This window comes from Ceratosolen solmsi, unplaced genomic scaffold (genome assembly GCF_000503995.2).
Source record: "Ceratosolen solmsi marchali unplaced genomic scaffold, CerSol_1.0 scaffold11, whole genome shotgun sequence".
Classification (NCBI taxonomy): Eukaryota; Metazoa; Arthropoda; class Insecta; order Hymenoptera; family Agaonidae; genus Ceratosolen; species Ceratosolen solmsi.
The window spans coordinates 2,926,794-2,949,653 of NW_011948416.1; the positions used below are offsets into that span (position 1 = coordinate 2,926,794).

General features: G+C 25.6%; 2 protein-coding genes across 3 annotated transcripts; one reads left to right on the forward strand and one right to left on the reverse strand.

Annotated features, from left to right (window-relative positions):
• On the reverse strand, window positions 1-8,535 carry LOC105359180 (Mitochondrial amidoxime reducing component). 2 transcript variants are annotated; one of them, XM_011495693.1, is made up of 5 exons: window positions 8,396-8,535; window positions 4,313-4,607; window positions 2,775-3,053; window positions 1,456-1,733; window positions 1-211 (listed from the first exon to the last, which is right to left on the reverse strand). In XM_011495693.1, exons 2-5 carry the CDS (start codon window positions 4,577-4,579, stop codon window positions 31-33), a joined length of 1,005 nt encoding a protein of 334 aa, XP_011493995.1. In that variant the 5' UTR covers window positions 4,580-4,607; window positions 8,396-8,535; the 3' UTR covers window positions 1-30. The 2 variants fall into 2 exon arrangements, with proteins under 2 accessions (XP_011493995.1, XP_011493994.1); XM_011495692.1 differs by having other exon boundaries at window positions 4,313-4,611.
• A 6,130-nt stretch (window positions 8,536-14,665) lies between these two features.
• Vamp7 (vesicle-associated membrane protein 7) lies at window positions 14,666-16,283 on the forward strand. The gene is made up of 5 exons (XM_011495694.1): window positions 14,666-14,883; window positions 15,216-15,353; window positions 15,419-15,577; window positions 15,918-16,010; window positions 16,139-16,283. Exons 1-5 carry the CDS (start codon window positions 14,680-14,682, stop codon window positions 16,208-16,210), a joined length of 666 nt encoding a protein of 221 aa, XP_011493996.1. The 5' UTR covers window positions 14,666-14,679; the 3' UTR covers window positions 16,211-16,283.
• Window positions 16,284-22,860: the final 6,577 nt, after the last annotated feature.

Consider the following 22,860-nt stretch of genomic DNA (forward strand, 5'->3'; position numbering starts at 1 on the left):
AAATATCGCGATAATTTTGCATTCAAGGTCTCAAAAACAATACTTCGGCGAAGATGACACAATCGGCGCGGCCGATTCATCTGATTCATTGACGTACACCGCATCGCCTAGTCGCACAATGCCGTTCGACGAATATAGTCCCAAGTTCAAGCCCATGACGGGGCTGTCAGATGTGTAGGGACGCATTTCCGGATTCGAGATGGTGCGATATCTAATTTGAACAATAAACAAAATTTAAACATCTTATATGATTATTGAAATTATCGTAAATTGAGTGAAGTTCAAAAATAAATCCATAAAAGTAAAAAAGAATAATAATAACAACAGCAAGGATAATAATTACAATAGACGTTGTAGCGATAATAGAAATAATAATGATAACATGGATAGTATTTTATTATTTATTAAATTTTATTAAAGCCCGAGGATACTGAATTATCAATTAAATTCAATATCCAATAAATTATGTTCTTTGGTATAGAAATTGAAAAAACAAACATATTACTTATTCTATTAAAGTGGTTATATTTAAAATTGATGTCAGCTCATATGAATTTACAGATATTGGATATTAAAGCATACGCGGGTAGGCATTTGTGGTGAAAATATATGGTACATACGATAATGATATAATTTATAATCATTAAGTACTTAATCCGACATTCGCCTATATATCAAATTATAATTTATTGCGTTATTATTATGTGATATTTATAGAATATATTAACAATTATTAGGCTTATATGCATTAATTTTAAATGTATTTCGTTAATAAAATTAAATGATAGAGAGTAAAATTTTATTGTGTAATTCATTCTTTAAAACAAAAAAAAAAAAAATTATAACGAACACTCATCGCTTATTATTATTGATAATCACGACTTTATATGATAATTTGATTACATGTGTATGAAATTATTTCTATAGTCTATCGTCGCTCATTAACCAGAAATATAATTAGCAAAGTCATTTATATCAAATAGTCATAGAGTTTTATTAAAGCTTTTATAATTTAACGATGATCTGATTATATTTTACGAGAAAAATCGCACTTTACTGTTAGTAATTGAAGTTTTAGCACACTTTGCTTAAAAACAAAAAAAAAAACAAAAAAAAACAAAAAAAAACAAAAACAAAACAAAAAAAAAGAATAAATTGGCAAGAAATTAAGTAGTGGAACAATAAAATCCTAGTAATAATTTTCAACTCTTATATTATTGAGTAGAAAAATTGTATTTCAAATTGATTATCATTGAATTTTCATCATCATTCATTCGACCATCGTCATCATTGCAATAATACTTAAAATACATTACAAATATGTAAATATCTATAAATTTGCCGTGTATGTATAAGCATGTATATACGTATAAGTATTTTCCTATAACAGAAATGTCGCAGATATAATAACTAAAGTACATTGAATCCCCAATGCTATTCAATAAGAAAACTCACTTCCTCAAAGTCTTCAAAGGTTCGACTGTCGGACTCTTGATACCCGTCTCCGGATCAATGGTTGTAAATATACAGCGCGTGCAAGGCTTAATATTGCGAAAAACTACCTGGCCAATTTTTATCCATTCCCAATTGTCCTCCTCCAAGACTTCGGCCCCCTTGACTAGGAAATTTGGCCTAAAATGCAATGGTGAGACTGGCTCGTCGAGCCTTGTATTCAAGTCGGCTATCGATGCCTCATTCTGAAGTGTGTAACTCGTACTGTCCGGGTACGCGCCCTGCAAATATCATTATTACTTTTCTTGCTCTTACTCATTGCTGGATTACAAATCAATTGGATGATAAAATGCGATCGCGATAATCGTGGTAATAGGAAAAATATGAAAAATCGCCTCCACCTTCTGGGACGATTGTTGTACGTATTTAATGTCTTTGCATGCATTAATGTCTTTATAACCTGTCTGAAGGATTATCTATCGATTTGACATAAGCTTACATTACAAAAAAAAAATAAAATAAAAAAATAAATAAATATATATATATATATATATATATATAACTAACAATTTCTTTTTCGTTTTAAGCCAAAAATATACGGATTAAGATGAAACACTATTTTATATATGTACTTGCGACATAAAATTTGATATATATTGTTTTATTGTTGTTGATTTTTTCCCATTAATTAATGTATTTATTTGTTTATATATTTTATTTCTAGTTTTATTAAAAAATTAACTGTAAATTACGTGTGTGAATAATAGTCGCATTTATAAAATACGCGGCAGAATCGTTAAGATTACGTACGACAAAAAGTCATTATCTCTTCACATAACTCCCACGCGTCTAGACTATCTTTGCTTTTTATCAACCCACGCAATGACTTGTACTATCATCGTAAACCCATTGTGCAAGACTTAAAGTAGCGATAGGTAGATGTAATCGAAAAACATTTTCGATAAACCAAGCCGAACCTCGCCAGTTTCATTGAATAATTTTTAACCCCTCTTGCTACTTCTATTTATTATATTGCCACGTAACATGTCCCTTACATGAAAACGAACGTTGTATAATCAACTCAGATCATACAATCGAACAATCTATGATCTATCTTTAATAGATCACGAAATTACAGAAAGGTCAATTACATTAATTATTCGATTAATGCTTTGAGAAATGGCTGTCCTCGTCTAATAGCCGACCGTATAATCTCATATCGCAATCAATATTAATAATTTTCAACTTGCATAGCGATAAGGAACAACTGCCGATGTATAACCACTACCAAATAAAAATAATGGAAGAATAAAGAACGTTACCGTGTGCGAGCTGTCGACAAGAGGGAAAATTTTGGCTTTGGTGCGGGCTTGACGCGTCGACTTGTCCAGTGGGTAGTAGACGAGCCTGAGCCCCGTGTCCTCTTGAAGGAGAAAGCGAGATAGCCAGCGTGCGACTTCCTCGCCGCAGTCGCAGGCTGGCACCGCCTGGCCCCAAACCGATGCTCGGAAGCTGCCTCGTAGACGAGCCAAGTCCACGGACACGGATATCATGCCGGGAGCCTTGAGCGTCAGCATCGATCCGCTGATGCTCGGTGAAATCTGAATTTCCAGGCGAAGGCGAGGGTAAACCAACCAGTGGTGCAGGACTTAATATGTATTCGCGTACAATTGATTACCGAGGTCACTTTATGCAGCTTCGCGCGCATTTATCTTATTGGGTAACATTGCGTAACGCCATCAACATTCGAGCATTGATTATTAAGGGCACGTCGATTGATAAGAATTGATAAGAATGTGATATTTGTAATTTTAAGATTTAGAGTGATAAACATATTTGATTAAAATATTATTATAATTGTATGCTGGCGAGCGGTATACTTGAGCAGCGTTATTATTATAACAAGCAACAAGGCTATCTGAATGTTTCGAGTCAACAGATGCTTGTTTATGCATATTTTATGGGAAAAAGAATGGCCGGATGACTTTTTATTATTATGCGCATCGATATGTACCACTGCCGCCGGATATAGGCATGGTTGGGTTAATTTGGATGGATTTTATAGTTCGTTGAATTATTCGTAGTAATTATTCTAATTGGTCAGCCAACAAAATGTATGATTTGTGTACCTACGCGTTATTTCTAAATCTTTTTCTTGGTGGATGAGCAACGGCTCTTTTACTATAATTTTACGGTTTTCCTTCGCTACACAAAGAACGCCTTATATTTTTCCGCAACCAAGCAATTGCGATAATAAAAATATTCACCGTAAATGTGAAAGTACATTTCCTATTTTCCTATTATTTTAAAAACACATTGATTTTTTATTCTGATGCAAAATTTAAATAATAATTGTACCCATTATATTATATCGTATGCGATATAATAATAATGCACGCGTAAATCGTACTATGGTAAATGGAACTTTTTATAATAACTTTTTACAGCGATTAATTGTAAATATATGACAAAAAAAATTATTGACAATTTGTTATACTTTCAGAACCACATTTATGAGCAGTTATTTTATATGTAGTGTGTCAAAGTCATTAAACCATCTCTGATTTCGCAAGCCTACAGAATAAACTTTAAGCTAATAAGCGTTTCGCTCTTGTGATAACATATGTAGCGCCTGACGTTAATGCAACGCGTTAAAACAAAAACAAAAACAAAAAACAAAAAACAAAAAACAAAAAACAAAAAACAAAAAACAATAAAGAATAGAAAAACAGTTAATTAGATCATTAAATTCACGTGCATCGTAAATTGCTTGGAATATTATGGAAAATATTACTCGGAAGTTATGGAAACGTTAGCTAGCCGTGGTCTTGAAAATCAAACTTTGCTGAGCCTGCTGTACCTGGACCATCTTAGCCATCTGTCGAGCGGTGACGAATTGCCCGTCGAGGTCGATAACCATTAATATCCTGTCTCTCAGCCAGCCGGAGCGAAGCCCCATTTGCGTGCATTCCATCGAGTTGAGACGAATAGCGCCGAGGGACTTGACCGGAAAGCATAGGAGGTCACTGAGCTCGCCGACCTTGCGCCATTTATTCGGTAGATATTGACGTTGATGTCTGGTCCATAGCCACCAGACAAAGAAAACCGCTGTACCAGCACCAACCATCGCCGCGCTCACGTACGCGAGCTTGTTTCTGTCTGGGCACCCAAACACGTGACTTTAACTTTCACGTCGTTGCTGCTAGCGACCGGTTAGTGTTACCGGTTAACAAAATCGACGCGCTTACTTTGCGTGCCTCCCTCGTACGAAATTGTAATCTTTCATTATTTCATACAAACTGCTAATTAATATTTTTACCAGTACTTTTTATAATATAATTGATATTTTTCATCACATTTTATCGATATACCATTCATAAAATAATATTTTCCCAACGAATAATGAAAATAATTATATTGGTTTTTTATAGAAATTGAGGGAAGCAATAGTTCACGACACTATGAAAAAAAAAAAATGCTAATACCTCACTGCATAAAGTCAATTACGCATAAGAACATCAGACTTTTAATTATTTTTTCCAGCGGTACAAATATATTATGTGTACACACGAGTATCACAGTATATAGCAGATTCGATAAATGAACAAACTTAATCTCAATATATATCACATACAACCATATTTATATATATCACTTTTTAAATGGTCAAATTTGTAAAAAATTATAAGAGTGATTTTCTTTAAACTGTAGATTTAACTATTTCAACTAAATTGATCATAAATTTCAATCATAAAAGTTGAGTACTGTAAGGCTTCAAAAACTCTTGTTCAAAAGCATAAAATCTAATAAATCAGAAATGAAAAGATTAATTTGATATGATAGAACGTAAATAATACATCAAGAAATTAGCGCAATATATATATATATATATATATATATATAAAGAATAAAATTCATTGATACAAATTTTTTTCATTTATTTCACTATATGTTTGTGCTTATAATCATGATTTTTTAAATAGTTTCTATTGAATAAAACATCGGAGGTTTTGAAAATTAAAAACTGATGATCCACATTAAAAATGTTATGGCTAATAAAATTAAACAAAACTTTTTAAATTAAAAATCACAAAATCTTTCCTATTTTTATACATAAATATACGTAAACTATGTGTATGTGTAACAGTAAAATGTACAACTATAATAACGATTGGCAATTTTTATTATATTACTATTTAAATTTTCTAAGCCGTTTCTTAAATGACCAATGTAAATCATATATTTTACGAGGAACATTAATTATAGGAAGGAAATTAACGGTGGTTTTATCATTCTGTAAACATAAATTTAACACTTTTAATATTTTAATATTTTTAACTATTATTGTTAATTTTAATGCGCTTACCGAGCTGCCGTTGTTTTGCTGTCATTAGAATCAACATGTTAGCTATCATATATTATTTTAAGAGAGCTTGTATTTCGTGTAAAATTATGACATTATTATTGCTTACGAGGACTGGTATACCAAATACGAACAATCTTTCAAACAAAATCCTTCTATGTTTATACATCATTTCCTATGTATAATCACATTTAAAAACCTTGAAAATTGGTCATCATTATAATAATAAAAAATTACCAAATGCAATTTATTTCCTCAATCATATTGAAATATCATGAATTTTTTATTATGAAAATTTGTATTATATATATGTTACAATAAAACTTTGATTGTAAATAAATTGTAAATATTGATACACGTTAATGCCTAAATCCTCCACATTCACATACGTGCACAAATACAACATACGCGTCTGTTTAATGTTTATTTCAATGTAGCAATAATCATGAAATCGGTTTTCATAACGGCTTATCTATCTATTCAGTGAAATGATTTTCTTGAGACAACATATACTTCATATCAGTAAATAAAATCCTATTACTTATATACGTATAGCATTATTTTATTTATAAACTCTCTTATGCAAGAATCTACATGTGTAATTGATTTTGTTTTTTATTATTAATTTTCAATAATGAAATTCCAAAGCATTGATCGAAGTTTTTATATAATTTAAAAAAAAAATCTTCTAGATTATTCAATTAATAAAGTTTCCGAACCACAACTAATAAATAGACTTAATTTATTTTAACAATTTTTTTTTTATTAAATTTTGAATATACACCTTTATTAATTGTGAAGTCTACTTTAATACTTTAAAAATTCATGATATTCGACGATTAAAAAAAAATTTAATATACTTGTAACTTATATAAAAATAATAGATAAAGTATATATAGTTATAAGCTACATTCATATTACTATGATTAATATACTATATAGATAGTTATTTAGCATCGATATCATATATAATTTATGTTTATTTTTAAATCTCCTTGTAGTAAAAGTCTAATATAACTAAATAAAAATATATATGATATCTTATCACTGATTTAAATTAATTTTATTTCTATATTAGACATGGTATTCCCATTAATATAACACATATGATTTATATAAGTAAATTTTTATTTAAAATACATGTATAATTTCATTATAATTAAATAATTCTAATTTTGAATCAATTCATATTACTTATCCGTAATATACAATTATCTAAACCAAATTAGTAAACAATGTTTTCCTAGTAGTTAATTCGTGTGAAGCTGTCCTACATTTTTATATGTTACATTTGGTATGCTAATACATTTTATGCACTCACTTCTTATATTCTTATTTCTATTAATACTTTTATGAGAATCGAATTAAAATAAAATATATTAAATATACATAATAAAGATTAGATATAAATATAGAAAAATTAACATTAAAAAAATATTTAAAAATATAATTTATAGCGAAATGAATTTTATATAGAAAATTATCTACATTAGCCTTATTAGATACTATCTTTTTATATGAAATTTTAACGCGAATAATTAGTAATACTGTTAATTACTATAATTGTGCATTATAATTAATGAAATTGGAAAATCATCTGAGAAGTTAATAATGTATATTTCCAAACATAATATTACATTAAATTATAATAGTTAAATATAGCAACAAAATATTCCGTGGAAAAATTATTCTTAAATTAATTCAACGATTAATGTATCAAATTATCAACAATTCCATCGTAAAATAGAATATTAATTAAAATGTACAAATTAAGTGAATCCAAGTAAAATATATAGGTAATAAGAGTAACTTTATTATATGGATATTATAAGTAAAAATACATAATTAATATTGTGTATTTAACAGCCATCCATAAATAATACGAGATATATTTTTCTACTTTCTTTTTTTTATTTAACAAAACAATTAATTTTACTATTAAGATGAAATTAACCTCATATATCAACTATGAGACGGGATCTAAATCTTGATTTTTCACAAATGAACTATATGTATAAAATTAAAGTTAATATTATTATAAAGATTAACGATATGATTTTACATGGATTGTGCATGAACAGAAATATAACCGATATACTACACTACTGAAAATTAAATCTTTATCGATGAAATCTATTAAGTATAATATATTTCTTCAACAGTTATTTATTACCAAAAAAAAAAAAAAAAATACATATACTACTTAGTTTTTTGCAATAACTAAGTAATATAAAGAAAATCCATAGTGTTTCTTACATTTGATGAATTTGTTATAAGATTGTAAGATATAGAATTTTATAATATAATTTACGAGAAAATCATAAAAACATAGATTATTAAATATCTTTGTAATTATTCGATTAAAAATCAAAATTGGATAAAATACATAATACAATCTTTTTAACAAGTGTTACTTCAAATTATAATCTATACAGACACATACACATGCACGCACGTTCGCACACACGCACGCCCACGCGCATATATATATATATATATATATATATATATATATATATGTATATATTAATATTACTGTAAATATCTGTAATAATTAAACTTAAATATAGATAATCTTACCCATTATTATGATGCTGTAAAACTGTTTGAGAGGTCACGATAGATATGTGTAAATAAAAATCTAATAATTATACTATGAAACTTCACAATACTAATGCCGCAAAATTTTAAATTTCCAATAGCTGATACGCAGCGTGAAAATCTACTAGATTTAAAGCCGGCTGTCGGAGCACTGATATATCCGTGATTTTAGACGAAAATGTACGGATACTTTTAATCTCAATCCCAATGCACCTCTAGCGACGTTTCTATTGTTGCGTATCTCTTAACTCTGGCGACTCATATATACTCAACATTTTCGTACGGCAACAATTCAGAACGAGTCCTGTCTACAAGGAATACCAAAGATTATGCCCGTAGTGCCGCCGCATCTCCGCACACTCATGATGCCACGCACAAATAAAAATAAAATCCTTCTTTGCCATACGTAGACTAGGGAGATGCGCATACGCGCAACAGACGTGCATGCGCAGTCGGAATCGACCAAGCGAAACCTGCATATTCTTCCAACACACTGTCCTTTTACTGTTAGTCTGCTGGAGAGAATTTTTAAAAATACTTAACTATATAATCAACTTTTGTTATCAATATATCATCGCAAATCAATAATTTCATTATTATTAACAAACACGCACAGTTCATTGTCGTTACTCTAGACATTTTGAATTTAAATTTTTTAGTAGCAGCATTTCGTTTTAAATATATTCGATTTATTAGTCAAGAATATAATTTCATAATTACATCATTCGTCGGAAATATAGTATCGGTAGAAATAACAACCAAGTTATCACATTCTTTCTAGCATCGTATTATATGTATAATATAATGCTATAATATTGTATAAATTAATTTTCAATATCAAAATCATTTACAAAAAAATTTACACGCAATAGTCATACATAAATAGGATTTTTTAAATATTTTCATCTCCTGATATAATAATGAATATCAATGCGATTAATCGATGATATATTTTCCTCGATAATGTATATTATTATCTCAATAAGGTTTATTTTAATGATCTCTATAATAATTAGAATATTAGCTTTTTTAATACATTGCATTGAACGAAATAATTATTAAATATCTTCAGTGTTAATGATGAAAAATATTGAAATTATTTTTTATCATCTTATTTAAATTAATATTAATTATATAGATATAATGGAGAAATATTACGTATTAACAAAATCTTAAATACTACAATATAAATGCTACAGCATTTTTATAATAATAAATAACTTTATTCATTAATTTCAAACTGATAAATCTTATTTTCAAGAAAGGCTGATTGCCTAGTAAATAATTGAACAGAGTATTGAAAACCCATTGCAGAAGAAGTATATTATATTGTTTAAAATTGCATAAGATAATGAAAAATAATGATAATATAAAAATTTCATTAAATCTTCATAATGCAATTATGTCACTTTTATGAAAGGCTATTTAAGAAAATATTAATTCAATTTAAATTTGTTAATAGGAACTACTTAAAATATAATATTTAGTTTTTCTTTGTAACCTAATGTAAGCTGATATACTTCAATAAAAGTGTTGGTAAATTAAGTTTTATATAGTTTTGTCACGATTAGATTAACTAATATCAACAATAATTTAACTCTAAAGTATAATTTAGAAATTAAACTTGTACACAACGAGTTTTGTAACTAATATAAAGATTTTAATTAAGGTAATACTTTAATATAAGTAAATGCTGAATAAGTTTTTAATAATAGAATACTTTAGGCTCAAACAAATTGATCAAACAAATATACTTACCGTTATTTGTGCACTTAAATGATCCGAATATTAAAAAAAAGAACAATCTGAATTATAAAAATATATGATATTACTTAATAAGTAATACATATAGTAGTTTGACTAACAAATAGTAAGTCATATTAACTTCAGACATCATATAGAAATTTATTCGTAAGTCACACCGGTAGAACTAATTAGATAATTAAATAGAACTAATAAACTGAATTTGAAGTTTATCGAGAATACATAATATTATTTATTAAATTTATTAAACGCAAGATTCGAAAACAAAAAAGATAGTTCTTTTTGATATTTTACAATTATAATTAAGGTATAAATTTAATATGTTTTATTAAAAAATTAATAAATTTCAACTTATTCGTTTATAAGTACTTGATAATGAATTTAAATATAAAATCATATTTTGATAATAAACAAATAAACATATAAAACAAATAGAAAAATAAAAGGGAAGAGTTATTGTAAAAGTTGAATTATATTATTTACAATTGCATTTTATATATGATATTAAATAACCTATAATTAAGAATTTTTAATGGTATAAATTTGACATTCTTAAAAATTATAACATTATTAGTCAAATAATATCTCAAAACCTTATAAATATCGAATGATTTTATGTCAAATCAAAATTTTACTTTAATTTAATTACCGCGCATATTTAAATTTGCGTATATTAAAAAAAATTTTTTAAACGAATATTCATGTAAATTGCTATAAATGTAAATGTTGATTTAATTAATAAGTTTTTTTTTTATTTAAATCATCAATTACAAGAGGAAATGTTCATATAAATTGTTAAATAGTAAATCATAAATGGTAAACAAACATATTAATAGTAAAAAAATAAAAATTTTAAGAATATTAATAAAAACAGTAAATGTACACTTACCAAAGTGTCAATTGAAAAAATCAGATTATAAAGTTGATATAGAAAATATATAATTATAATTTTATGAATTTATAATTGTCTTATTATTAGTAAGTGTTTATCAATAATAATTTATAAATGTAATCAATATTTACTATTAGTATTCTTAGATATTATAAATTTTACTAAATTTTTTAATTAATAATAAATTTTACAAGCAATTCTAATTGATAATATAAGTGTAATCAATCAATTTGATATAAACTATCGAAACTACATTATAACTGTATTTTACAGCATTAAATCTGTTAGAAAAACTATAAACTCGAGTTATAGTAATATCCTTAATATATTCAAAGGTCCGGTAATTTATGGTTGTAGAAGTTATTGGAAGAGTGCAGTGATAAATAACTAAATTTAAACTAAAACAAATTATACATTTAAATGGATAAAATTAATGAATATTTAAATGAATAAAATAAACAAAAAATTAAGAACAAAAACAATGGTGCTTATAAAAAACAACATAAAAATAGTTAATAAAAATATCATAATGAAAATAATAAATTATGTGTTTACGAAATAGGAAATTGAAAGATGTAGGTATCGAATTCTATAGTTTTGCAAAATCCCAGTTATGTTGCTCAATGTTAAAAAATCTTTTATTTATACTCGAATATCAATGATATTGAATTAATATTATGTCTATATAACTTATAGAACTAAATAAGTAAGTTTTATGTTATTTCTAATTTATATAAATTTATAAAACAGTATTCTAACAATTTCAAAATGTATAACATTTATAAATCATGAAAGTGTAATAAATATTGATAGTATATAACAATATAATAATACAAAAATAATTAATGTACTTTATATTGATTATTAACATTCAATAAGTTTAAAATAACTAACGTCACGGTTTTATATATTAAATTCTGTAAAAAATATATTTCGAATGATTTTTCATAAATTTATTGAACTGATTTTAATTAAGAATATATGATAAGTAACTATTCTACTTTTGTAGATTTAAGTATAATATAACTCTTTAAATGTTATTATTCGTGAATTTTTACATTAGATTTTTGTATTCTTAATTTGTACTTTGGTCTGTACAAATGAATTTCTAACATTGAGCAAAATTATAATTAATATCATAACAAATGTATTGTGACTTTATAAATATATTGAATTTTTACACTTAAATTGTTTTTCTTCATATAGAAAATATCTGTAGAATAAGAGTCTTCCCAATGAAAGTAATTTTGTTGGTAAAAACAAGATCTTAAAACATAAATTTGATATTCTACTTAGTTGGTCAGATTTCAATTGCCTTCACACTTCAAGCATGATAAATTATACGAGCAGACAAAAAGCAATTAAATATTACCCTTGTCACGATTTCAAATTACAGCGATCTTCAAAACCCATGACTAAGTACATTTTTATTCAAAAAGTTATTCTTTTGGTGATATATTAAATTCCTTTCAATTCAAACGTCTCTTATCTAGTATAAAAGTATTGTAAACTACAGATTGATTATAACTAAATAGTAAACTCTAATGTAACAATTTCTATTCAATCATTGTTGATATTATAGTAATGTGTTTATTATTTATTTATCAGCCAGTCTTATATCAACTCATAAAAAATGAATAAATATCGATATTATATTTCAATTTGTATGTTACTATGTTTGTATGCTCATTTTATATGAACTTTTGTAATCTTACAAGAAAATCTATTTGCTAAAATCCTTCGTATTACTAATTGATAAATTGGCATGAAAATTAAAATGATTTATATAAAAATTATTCTTCCTTATAAAATCGTTCGTTTTTATTCAACCAGTACTTTCATTATTAATGCCCACATTTATCTATAAAACGAATACATTTTTCCCATAAGTGTTGAAATTTCAGCATTTAATATTAAACAAATGTGCATCTTTTATTTTTTATTTTTTTCAACTCAAATTTCTTATTATTTGGTCCATTTATATACAAGCTATTAGTATTTTGAATTTTGAAGACTTTTGAGATTTCTATGGAAATAAATCTTACAATAATTATTTATAGAAATATTGTTTTGTTACTCCAGACTCTCTTATTTAAGCGCGTTTTCAGTGTATTCGATATCTGCCAAATATAAATCATGCGAACAGTGATTGGTTAAACATGCCAATCAAATATACGTAAATAATAAAAGCCATCTATTACGTGGCTGCACAAAGCAAATAGTTCATTACCACATCATGTAGATAAATATTATTACGGATGGTTACGAGCAACCCTCTCGTGCGCTCTATCTGCCCTCTACAGGAATTACTTAAAACAAGTAAAATACATGTACGTACGAATTGACGCTATAATACGTATAATACGGAAACGCATTGCCATCCAAATTTCATTAATGATTGTTTATTAATTTGCTAATAAACTAACATTACGCGGATGTAGTATCTGCGATAATATTTCGTATAAAAATTAATCTCACGTAACGTTAAATATCAAAATATGAAAATTCTGCCCGCAGATGATTGTAAACAACTTGTAAAAATCAAATCAAATAACAAAGTAAAGCATTAGTCCCGTCTACTATATATATATATATATATTTTTTTAATATATGAAACTTACAAGCTATTGTCCACTGACACTGTTTAATTTCGCTAGGATACTATAATTTTTCATTGTCTGTCTTATAAAGTACTTATAAAGCAATGAATTATGTCAAATCTAATATTTAAATTTATTTCAAAATTAAAAAATACGAAATTATTAGTTACCAAACTTATTTAAAAACATAAAGTAACTTAGAACGTTTACGACAGCGCCAACCTTTTTCATGCAGTTTCTATGACAAATCGAAATTCCCTGTCATTTACTTTTAACACCAAATATGATGTATATTTATATAAATTATAGGAATGCAGTTCCGTAGCAAAGATAAGGATATCGTCGTTCATTTTCGGTAATTAAAAAGTCGACACATATTGACACGAAGGTTTTAAAAAATTCTCGGTGTCTCTAACTTTTTATCGAGCATTCGCAAAATATATTATGATTCCGTGAAACTAATTTAGTACGACTTCGCCGTTTCTAAGGCGTAGTTTAACATTTATATATTCCCTTAGTTATTGTCTGGCTATTTATTATTAAATTCAAGGTGAGTCATTTATGCTATTATATTCTATATATAGTTATTTCTGTAAAATATATTAAATATGCTAAATTATATTAATAGCAAAATATAATTGCTTTATAAGTTCATCGAATACAACGAAAGAAGAAAATATCGAGGTTAGAAAATTAATGACGTTTTTCATCGATTGAATGACATCATATTTGAACCATTATCTTTTGTTAAAATTTAATCGTTGAATCTTATTCAGATTAATTAATTATAAAAAATATTGTAGTTTTTTAATTGAATTACATAGTTCATTTGCCTCGTTAATCTTTATAAATTAGAATGTTAATGCCAACATAAACTTGAGTTTTATACCCATGTATATGAAAATAATTATTAGGAATATAATAACCTTCGTTGATAAATTAAAAACAATTTTATTTTATTTTATTAAATTAAATATACAGGAAAAGGTGTTTATTAGAAGACAAACATGCCAGTTCTTTATAGCGTTGTTGCAAGAGGACAATCGGTGCTTGCGAAACATGCTGCATGTACTGGAAATTTTGAAGAAGTCACAGATCAGATTCTATCAAAAATACCACCTCATAATGATAAAATGACATATTCCCAAGGACCTTACTTATTTCACTATATTTGTGAAGATCGAATTGTTTATATGTGCATCACCGATGACGTAAGCATATATTACTTAATTACATAAGTAATTGAATTGAATATTAAATCATTAATTTGTTTAAAAAATTCTAATATTAAAGTAAATTAATATAATTGAGAAATGCAATTTCATTTATTATCTTTATTTAGTAATTCTTGGATGTATATTCAGTAAAGTCTATTGAAATTTTATTATTTATTATTTAATCTTTTTTGAAAACTTATTTGTATACATTTTATTAATATACATAATGTACTTGATTTATGATATTTTAAATTATTCGATATATTATATTAACCTTAATAATAGTCATTATTTTATTTCAATTACAACAATATATTTTCAAATAGGATTTTCAAAGATCGAGAGCATTTATGTTCCTGAACGAAGCTAAAAAGAGATTCAGAACTATGTACAGTGATGGTGCACTAACTGCTTTACCATATGCTATGAATACTGAATTTGGACGAATTCTAGCAAATGAGATGGTAAATGTCAATAATTACGATATATTTTTATCCCTGAATATTAAATATGTATTTCTTATCTGCAGAAACATTACAGTGAATCTAAAGATCTAGATACAATATCGAAAGTTCATGGTGAGTTGGATGAACTTAAAGATATAATGGTAAAGAATATTGACAATTTGGCAATGAGAGGAGAACGCTTGGAGTTACTTGTAAATAAAACTGAAAATCTTACTAACAATGTAAGTGACATTGAGTAAAATATTTAATAAAATCTTATTGATTATAAATATATTATAAATATAAGTTTAAATAATGTACTGAAAACTTAACAACACGTTTCTTTAATATTAAACTCTTTACTGTAATATCTGAATCGTTAAATTAAAGAATTTTGTTCTTTTGTGTCATTGTAGAATATTTTATGCGCGTTTTTAAAAGAAAATTGAGAACATTATAATATAGTAATCTATAAATAAATTGTATATTGATTTAATTCATTTATCACTATCTAAAATAGTGTATAACAATATTGTACCAAATATTGCGCCATTATAAAGTTGTTTTATATTTTATTTGTAGTCAGTTACCTTCAGAAAATCCAGTCGTAATCTGGCACGCTCCTTATTTTGGAAAAATGTTAAAATGTATGTTATTCTTGGATCTGTTTTAATTGTAAGTACCTAGAATTGTCTGTAAATATTAATTATCATCCTTACTTTATTAAATACTAATTGTAAATATAGTAATTTATTATCTCAGTAATTTGATTTAGATCATAAATACTACTTCAACTTTTTCAGCTTACAATTTACGTTATACTTGCATTGTCTTGCGGTGGATTAGGATTACCAAAATGTGTTGCGAGTAACTAATCAAGACGATACTGCGCTTTTATAATTAATATAGATCAATTCTCATATATGCTGCAGAGAATTATGTTCAAGAATGTATTTATGTATATATGTATGTATATATGTATGTATATATGTATGCATATATATATAAATATATGTACACATACCTCATTGATTATCATTTGCAGTATATAGGTGACAGTAAGCAAGTACACTATTTGTAAAACAATGCATCTGTAAAATTATTTCAAATACGATAAAAGGAATTTGTAAATACATTGTTTTATTCATAGCGGTAATGAAAATGTATAAAGCATGAGAAATATCCATGTTACAAAGGAAATTATGTTTGCATTTGTAAATATAACAAATGTTATTAATCATAACTTAAACAAAATAATAATTGTTATATTAATTTCTATTTGTACAAACTTTTGATTCAAAAGATATAATTTCTTATTATTTTTAAACTTATCGGTAAGATTTCATTCTCCTTATGAAATGATAATTTATGTATTCATATTTATTACGTTTATTGTGCTCTTGTCAGAAAAATTGTACTATATAGGATATATTTTTATTACTTTTTTGTAATATGATTTATAAATATATTTACATTTTTAATACGTTAAATTCTTATATATAAAAATATTTTCACTAAATATTATAATGCTATAATATACTATTATTTAGTTTTAAAACCTATTTTTTATATGTTTAAAACTATAATATTTAAAATTATTTTGTTAAATTAGTTTCTAATATTCTTGTTTAAAATTTTAAAAAAATTAACTTTTATAAATATACTATATATATAAATATATATTATAGTGAGAAAGTAAAATAAAATATATTCTGAACTTACATATAACTTAATTTTTTACTATGAAACTCGATATAATTTAAATAAAAAAAAAAAAAAAAAACCACTTTTATATGGATAAAATAAAGGATAAAATTGAATCGAATTTATGGATTTTTAGCTAATTATACATATTGCGTCAAATTTCTGAGGTCTGTAAATTTGTAATATAATTTGAAAATTATTTGTTATTGCTAAAGAATAAAATACAATTTATATTCGTAAATTAAATTAATACGAGATTAAAAGTAAAGATTTTGGCATTTTATGTCAATAAATAACTTCCAGCTTTTGTCCATATTTTATTTGCATTTCAATACAACTAATATATTTTATAAATATGAAAATCTTACAACTTTTAAAATTTGTTCTACTTCTACATTACGTTTATTGTAATAATATGGAAATGAATAATAAACGAATTAAATTAAACTATTAATATATAAAATATGATATATCGTTTTTATCCTCAAAAAACATCCAATTCATATATATATATATATATATATATATATTAACAAAATCCCCAGTTCGAAGTAAATGATGTTTAAATAGGAATTTGTTATTCCGAATTAGTAAAATAATCATATATAAATATTATTTAAAAAGACTGATAAACAGCGAGAAGCAGCAATTCTCAAAATTCATACGTGCTTAAAATGTAAAAAATAATAAACAATTAAAATTGATGAGGTCGAGCTCATTTCTCCATAGTTGTTTCATAATAACGAGTTTTTATGGAATCCAACTCGAGAGACAATGCAAAGACTGCACTTTGACACACTAAGATAAGAATAATCTAGTTGCTTAGAACGCTGAATCATTATAATTCATTATACAATTTGAACAAAAATTAAATCCCTAACACACGAATAGTTTATTCGAGTACTAAACTGAAATACGCCAGAACCATCGCTGTTTTGAGCGAACAAACTAGACTCATTAGATTTCCTCCAATCGCAGTTGCTATCTTGATTTTAGAGATTTTCATAATGAATATTAATTTTCTGTACAACAAAATAACCGATTTTTTTGTTTTTGTTTTTTGTTTTTGTTTTGTAATGATACTGTAGATAATCGTGCTGCACTATATTTTCTAAAAAATTTATATCTATAAATATACTACTGCTTAACCGTAGTCGATTGATAGGCTTAAAATTAATAATATGACTATTCAGTATTTATAATTAAAATCCAGTATCAAATGAAAATCAGTCAGTAATTATAAATATTAAAATTCTTGAAAAAAGCGAAGAAGAATTACAAAAGAAAATTGAAAAATTTATTTATTCCTTAAGAGAGTGAAAATTTAATTTGACAACAATTGACGCTTTCAATGTATATATTTAAGAATGCGATTATTAAATGATCAATGGTAAATGGAAATATCATTTTGACATTTTATCTGAACTCTGGAAAAGAGCAAATGTTAGTTTCCAAAAGAATATCGATGGAGAAAAACACGATGAAATAGGAAGGAAATAGTTGATTGGTAATTTATTAGCCTCGGTGGTTGACTTTCCATACCATTAGTCGCAAAGAACGTCTGATCTCCAACCAAAGCTCGAGTCAATGTGTGTACCGTTACCGCCACGAGCGAGAGAGAGCGAGAGAGAGCGAGAGAGAGAGAGAGAGAGAGAGAGAGAGAGAGAAAGATCGTGAACGAGAGTGGTGGGGATAATACTTATCAGGGACGTGCGTTGCACGCGTCGTAGCCCCGGACGCGGCGTTTTGGTACTTCGCAGCATGGCTAGGCACCTTTTGTCTCAAGTATGCGTCTATTGATTCCGAGGCTCTGCCTCTAGTTTTCCCACTCACATTTGCCTATATTTCTCAGCAATTCAAGATTTTTCTCACCTTTATCGCTTGCCTTGCCTCTCGGTAACTAATCTTTTCACATTTACTAATTCATGATTGCACCAGTATCGATGATTTAACCGGATAAATTAAACGAATGAAAAATCCAATCGTAATCAATTTTATGAAGGTACTGGAATTTTAGATGACCGCCTATCATTAATGAATTTTTTTAATGTCACATGTCATAATAAGTTCAACGTCATAATAAACACGGTATTGGATATCACATTGGTATCGAGCAGCTGAACATTTGAATTTGAATAATTATTCAAAAGACTGAGTCAACCAATAAGGACCAATGAGTATATACTTTGGTTATTGTTTATTTCAAATTATTAGTTTGAAAATTAAAATTATTTGAAAACTTAGATAAAAAATGGTTAAAATAATTATTTTTATTCTACCGCATTTAGGAATTATGCAATGTTCAATATTATACATTGAATACTTTTAATATTATAAATTTTCACTGAGCTGTATAAATTGTTAGTTAATAATAATACAGTATAATTAATTTGATTTAAATGTGAAAATAATATTTAATACTGTTGATTAAAGCATACTTAAGTGAAAATGTAAATATTACATCCTAATAAATATTCAAATTTTTAATTATTTAATTGTTTAATGATTAATAGAGAATAATTATAATCTGCATATTAACTGGACAGTCAAAGACACGTGAAAAATAGCTTAAAGTGCATAAAGTTTTAAATTTTTCATTTAAAATTTTAATCAATAAAGGAAAATCTTCGATTCCCTTGATGATTTTCCGATTCGTAATATAGTAGGGTACTATTATCAGTGTATACGGGTGCTCACACAGAAAAGACACAAACCCGAAAACATCGCCTCACAATTTCCCAATTTCCTCCTCGTTATTATTTATGCGAAGCTGACAATGCCTCTTGCTACAAGCTTGAATTGCAAATCTTGCTCTTCTAAATTTTTTTCACCTATTTTTTCCTTTCATCGTGCATATATAGTTTTTCAATTTTTTCCATAGATAAATCATAAAATCATATTTTTATAGAATTTAAATGAAATATTATAAATTGATACGATTATAATTTCTTTATTCGCAGAAATTTCTATAAATGTCATTACGAAGATATTTTATTATTTATTTTATTATTTCAATTTATATGTATATTTAATAATTTTTTTACTTCGTTATTTTCTCGATATATTTTTTGAATCTTTATTTTCTGCTTCGCAAGTATAAAATAACTACTACTATTATAATAATTATAATAATTTTAATGATAATAATATTTTTTTATATATTTTTTTTTATTTAATTCTGATAAATATGTATAAAATAAAATAGAATATAAATTTCACGTAATTATATTTTATATTAAAAACATCATAATGCTTATATATTGGAGTGATAATATATTTTCAAATATTTCAGATTTAATATATATATATATATATATATATATATATATATCTTTTTAAATATCTCCATTTTCATAAAATATTTATTAAAAATTAACAAAGTAAAATTTTTCATTCTAAATATAGAAAATAAAATTATATTATTATATTATATTAATTTTATTTTCTAAAATGTGTAATTAGCATACTATATATATGACTATATTGATAATTAACAATATTAATAGCTCAATAAAAATTGTGTTTGCAAAAAAAAAATATTTTAAATAATGACATAAATATACATATTTCAATTCAAATATTTCAATAATAATCATTACATTTTTTTTTATTCATATTTCAAATATGTATCTTCAATGAGCTTAGAGAGAAATCAATAAACTATAATCAGAATATTTACGTATTACAATATTTACGTAAATCTGATGGATTCTAAAACAATACAATTTTTTTTTATTTCAAAGTTTTTTCAAATTAATCTTAGTTTTATTGAATACACGCATATTACTATCAAATTTTTCTGAAAAGAATTTATAGATAGACATTAAAATTATTTTAAAATAAACAATATTAAAATGTACTAAACCCATTAAAACAATACCGTTCGTATACGTAATATAACTTTGTCTTTTCTATTTTCAATTATATACTTTCATTCTATCCATGTCACAAACTTTATAATTAATAATTCATGCTAGTTGCGGCATAAAAAGTTTTAAAAAAAAGTCATTAAGTTTAGAAATTGTATGTCAAAAATGTAAATTTGTGTGAGTCCATGAAAATCATTATCACAATTTTTAAATAAATTTTATAATATTATATTCCAGAATTTGATTTAAAAAATAATACTTTTTATTTAAAAGACTTCACTTATTATAAAAATTTATATCTAGAGATTAAATTGTGATTTTAAATATTTATCAAGAAAATAGAATAGTATTCGATATAAAAAATTTTAAATCACATAAGCGTATTTCCTAACAATTCAATATTCTTTGTTTTGTTTTATAATTTTTGTTATCAAATTTATTATACATTAATTAATCAGGAAAATTGTGAAGTAGTAAAGACAATATTGTTTATACGAAAAAACTTTATTCGAAGCTTAAGTCACTATTTTGTAAAAAGATTTGATTATATATGACTGTGTAAATATGTAATAATTAAAATTTTAAAACGCGTTATAAGCATAATGTCTGTTATAGCGGTATAGACTCTTAACTATAACGAAGGTTAAATTGAAATTAAATAAGATAATTAATTGAAATTAAGTAAGATATTCGGGAATTAATTTAATCTATTATAGTAATAAATTATGAATTCAAAGTTGTTTCCTATATATACGTCTGTGTGTATATACGTATGCATATAACAAACTATTTTTATGTACGTTGACTTTAGGAAATAAATTAAATTTTTTAACTGTACTATTATGGAAACAATTAAAGTATATTAATCATAAAATAATAATATAATAAAACGATATAAAGCAGATGTAGACGAACATTCTAACAAAATTATGAGAACATTTTTTTAAAACTCACGTAATAAGTACAAAGATTTTAACACTCTAAATGTTTAAGAATTATAGTTAAAATTTAATTATTTCAACGATGGCTTCGAAAGACAAAAATGAATATTTCTTATATCATTGCATGCAAAATTGGTTCGGATAATAATAATTAAAGATTTGATTCGAAAAATTCAGAAATTGCGAAATAGATAAAACTTAGAAATCAGCTTTAATTTTTAATAATTTAAATAATAATCTAGCTGTTTAATTTAATAAATAACGAATAATATTTTGATACGGAAATAGAAAATTAAATAAATTAGTTGTTCAATATTTTATGAATAATTATATGCATATAAATAATATTATAACATAATAGTTCTATGTAATCTAAAAGTATAGTTGTTAAAAATAAAAAACTTATAAAGGCCAAAACATATCTCTTGCATTGGCATTAATGGTAAAAGTAAGTTGTTTAAGAGTGTTATAAAAGTCAATAATGTCTTGCACTGACTAAGAGCAAGAAAATTTTTAAAGTTTTGCTCAAAATCTATTACTCATTTGAAAATATTCATAATATTACATCAACTCGTAATAGAAATATTAATAATTACTTTGACAGTTTCAGACGTCAAAGGGCTAAAGATATTTAAAGCACTAATATTAAAGAATTTCATGTTTTTCATATTTCATAAATATGAAAATATAAATAAGTACTTATTCAACTCATCCACTAAATAGAGTATGAGGAAGCATTTACCCAAGGTCATACGATTGCCTTCAGTAGGGCGGATAGATCTTGAATAACCCTTCCTGAAGCCCATCTTAGAAGGGCGAATCTTCGATGTTGGTTCTACAGAGGGTGGATAGATCTAGTAAAAGATATTCTGATGTTTCAGAAAAAGGGTGAGTTTTCTGTTGGACGATCATATTGACTTGCTCTGGGATAAGCGATTTATGGATAGTAAGATTGCGAATATGAGACAAGGAAGGAAACTAACGGTTATTATTAAAGAGCTTGAGTCATAC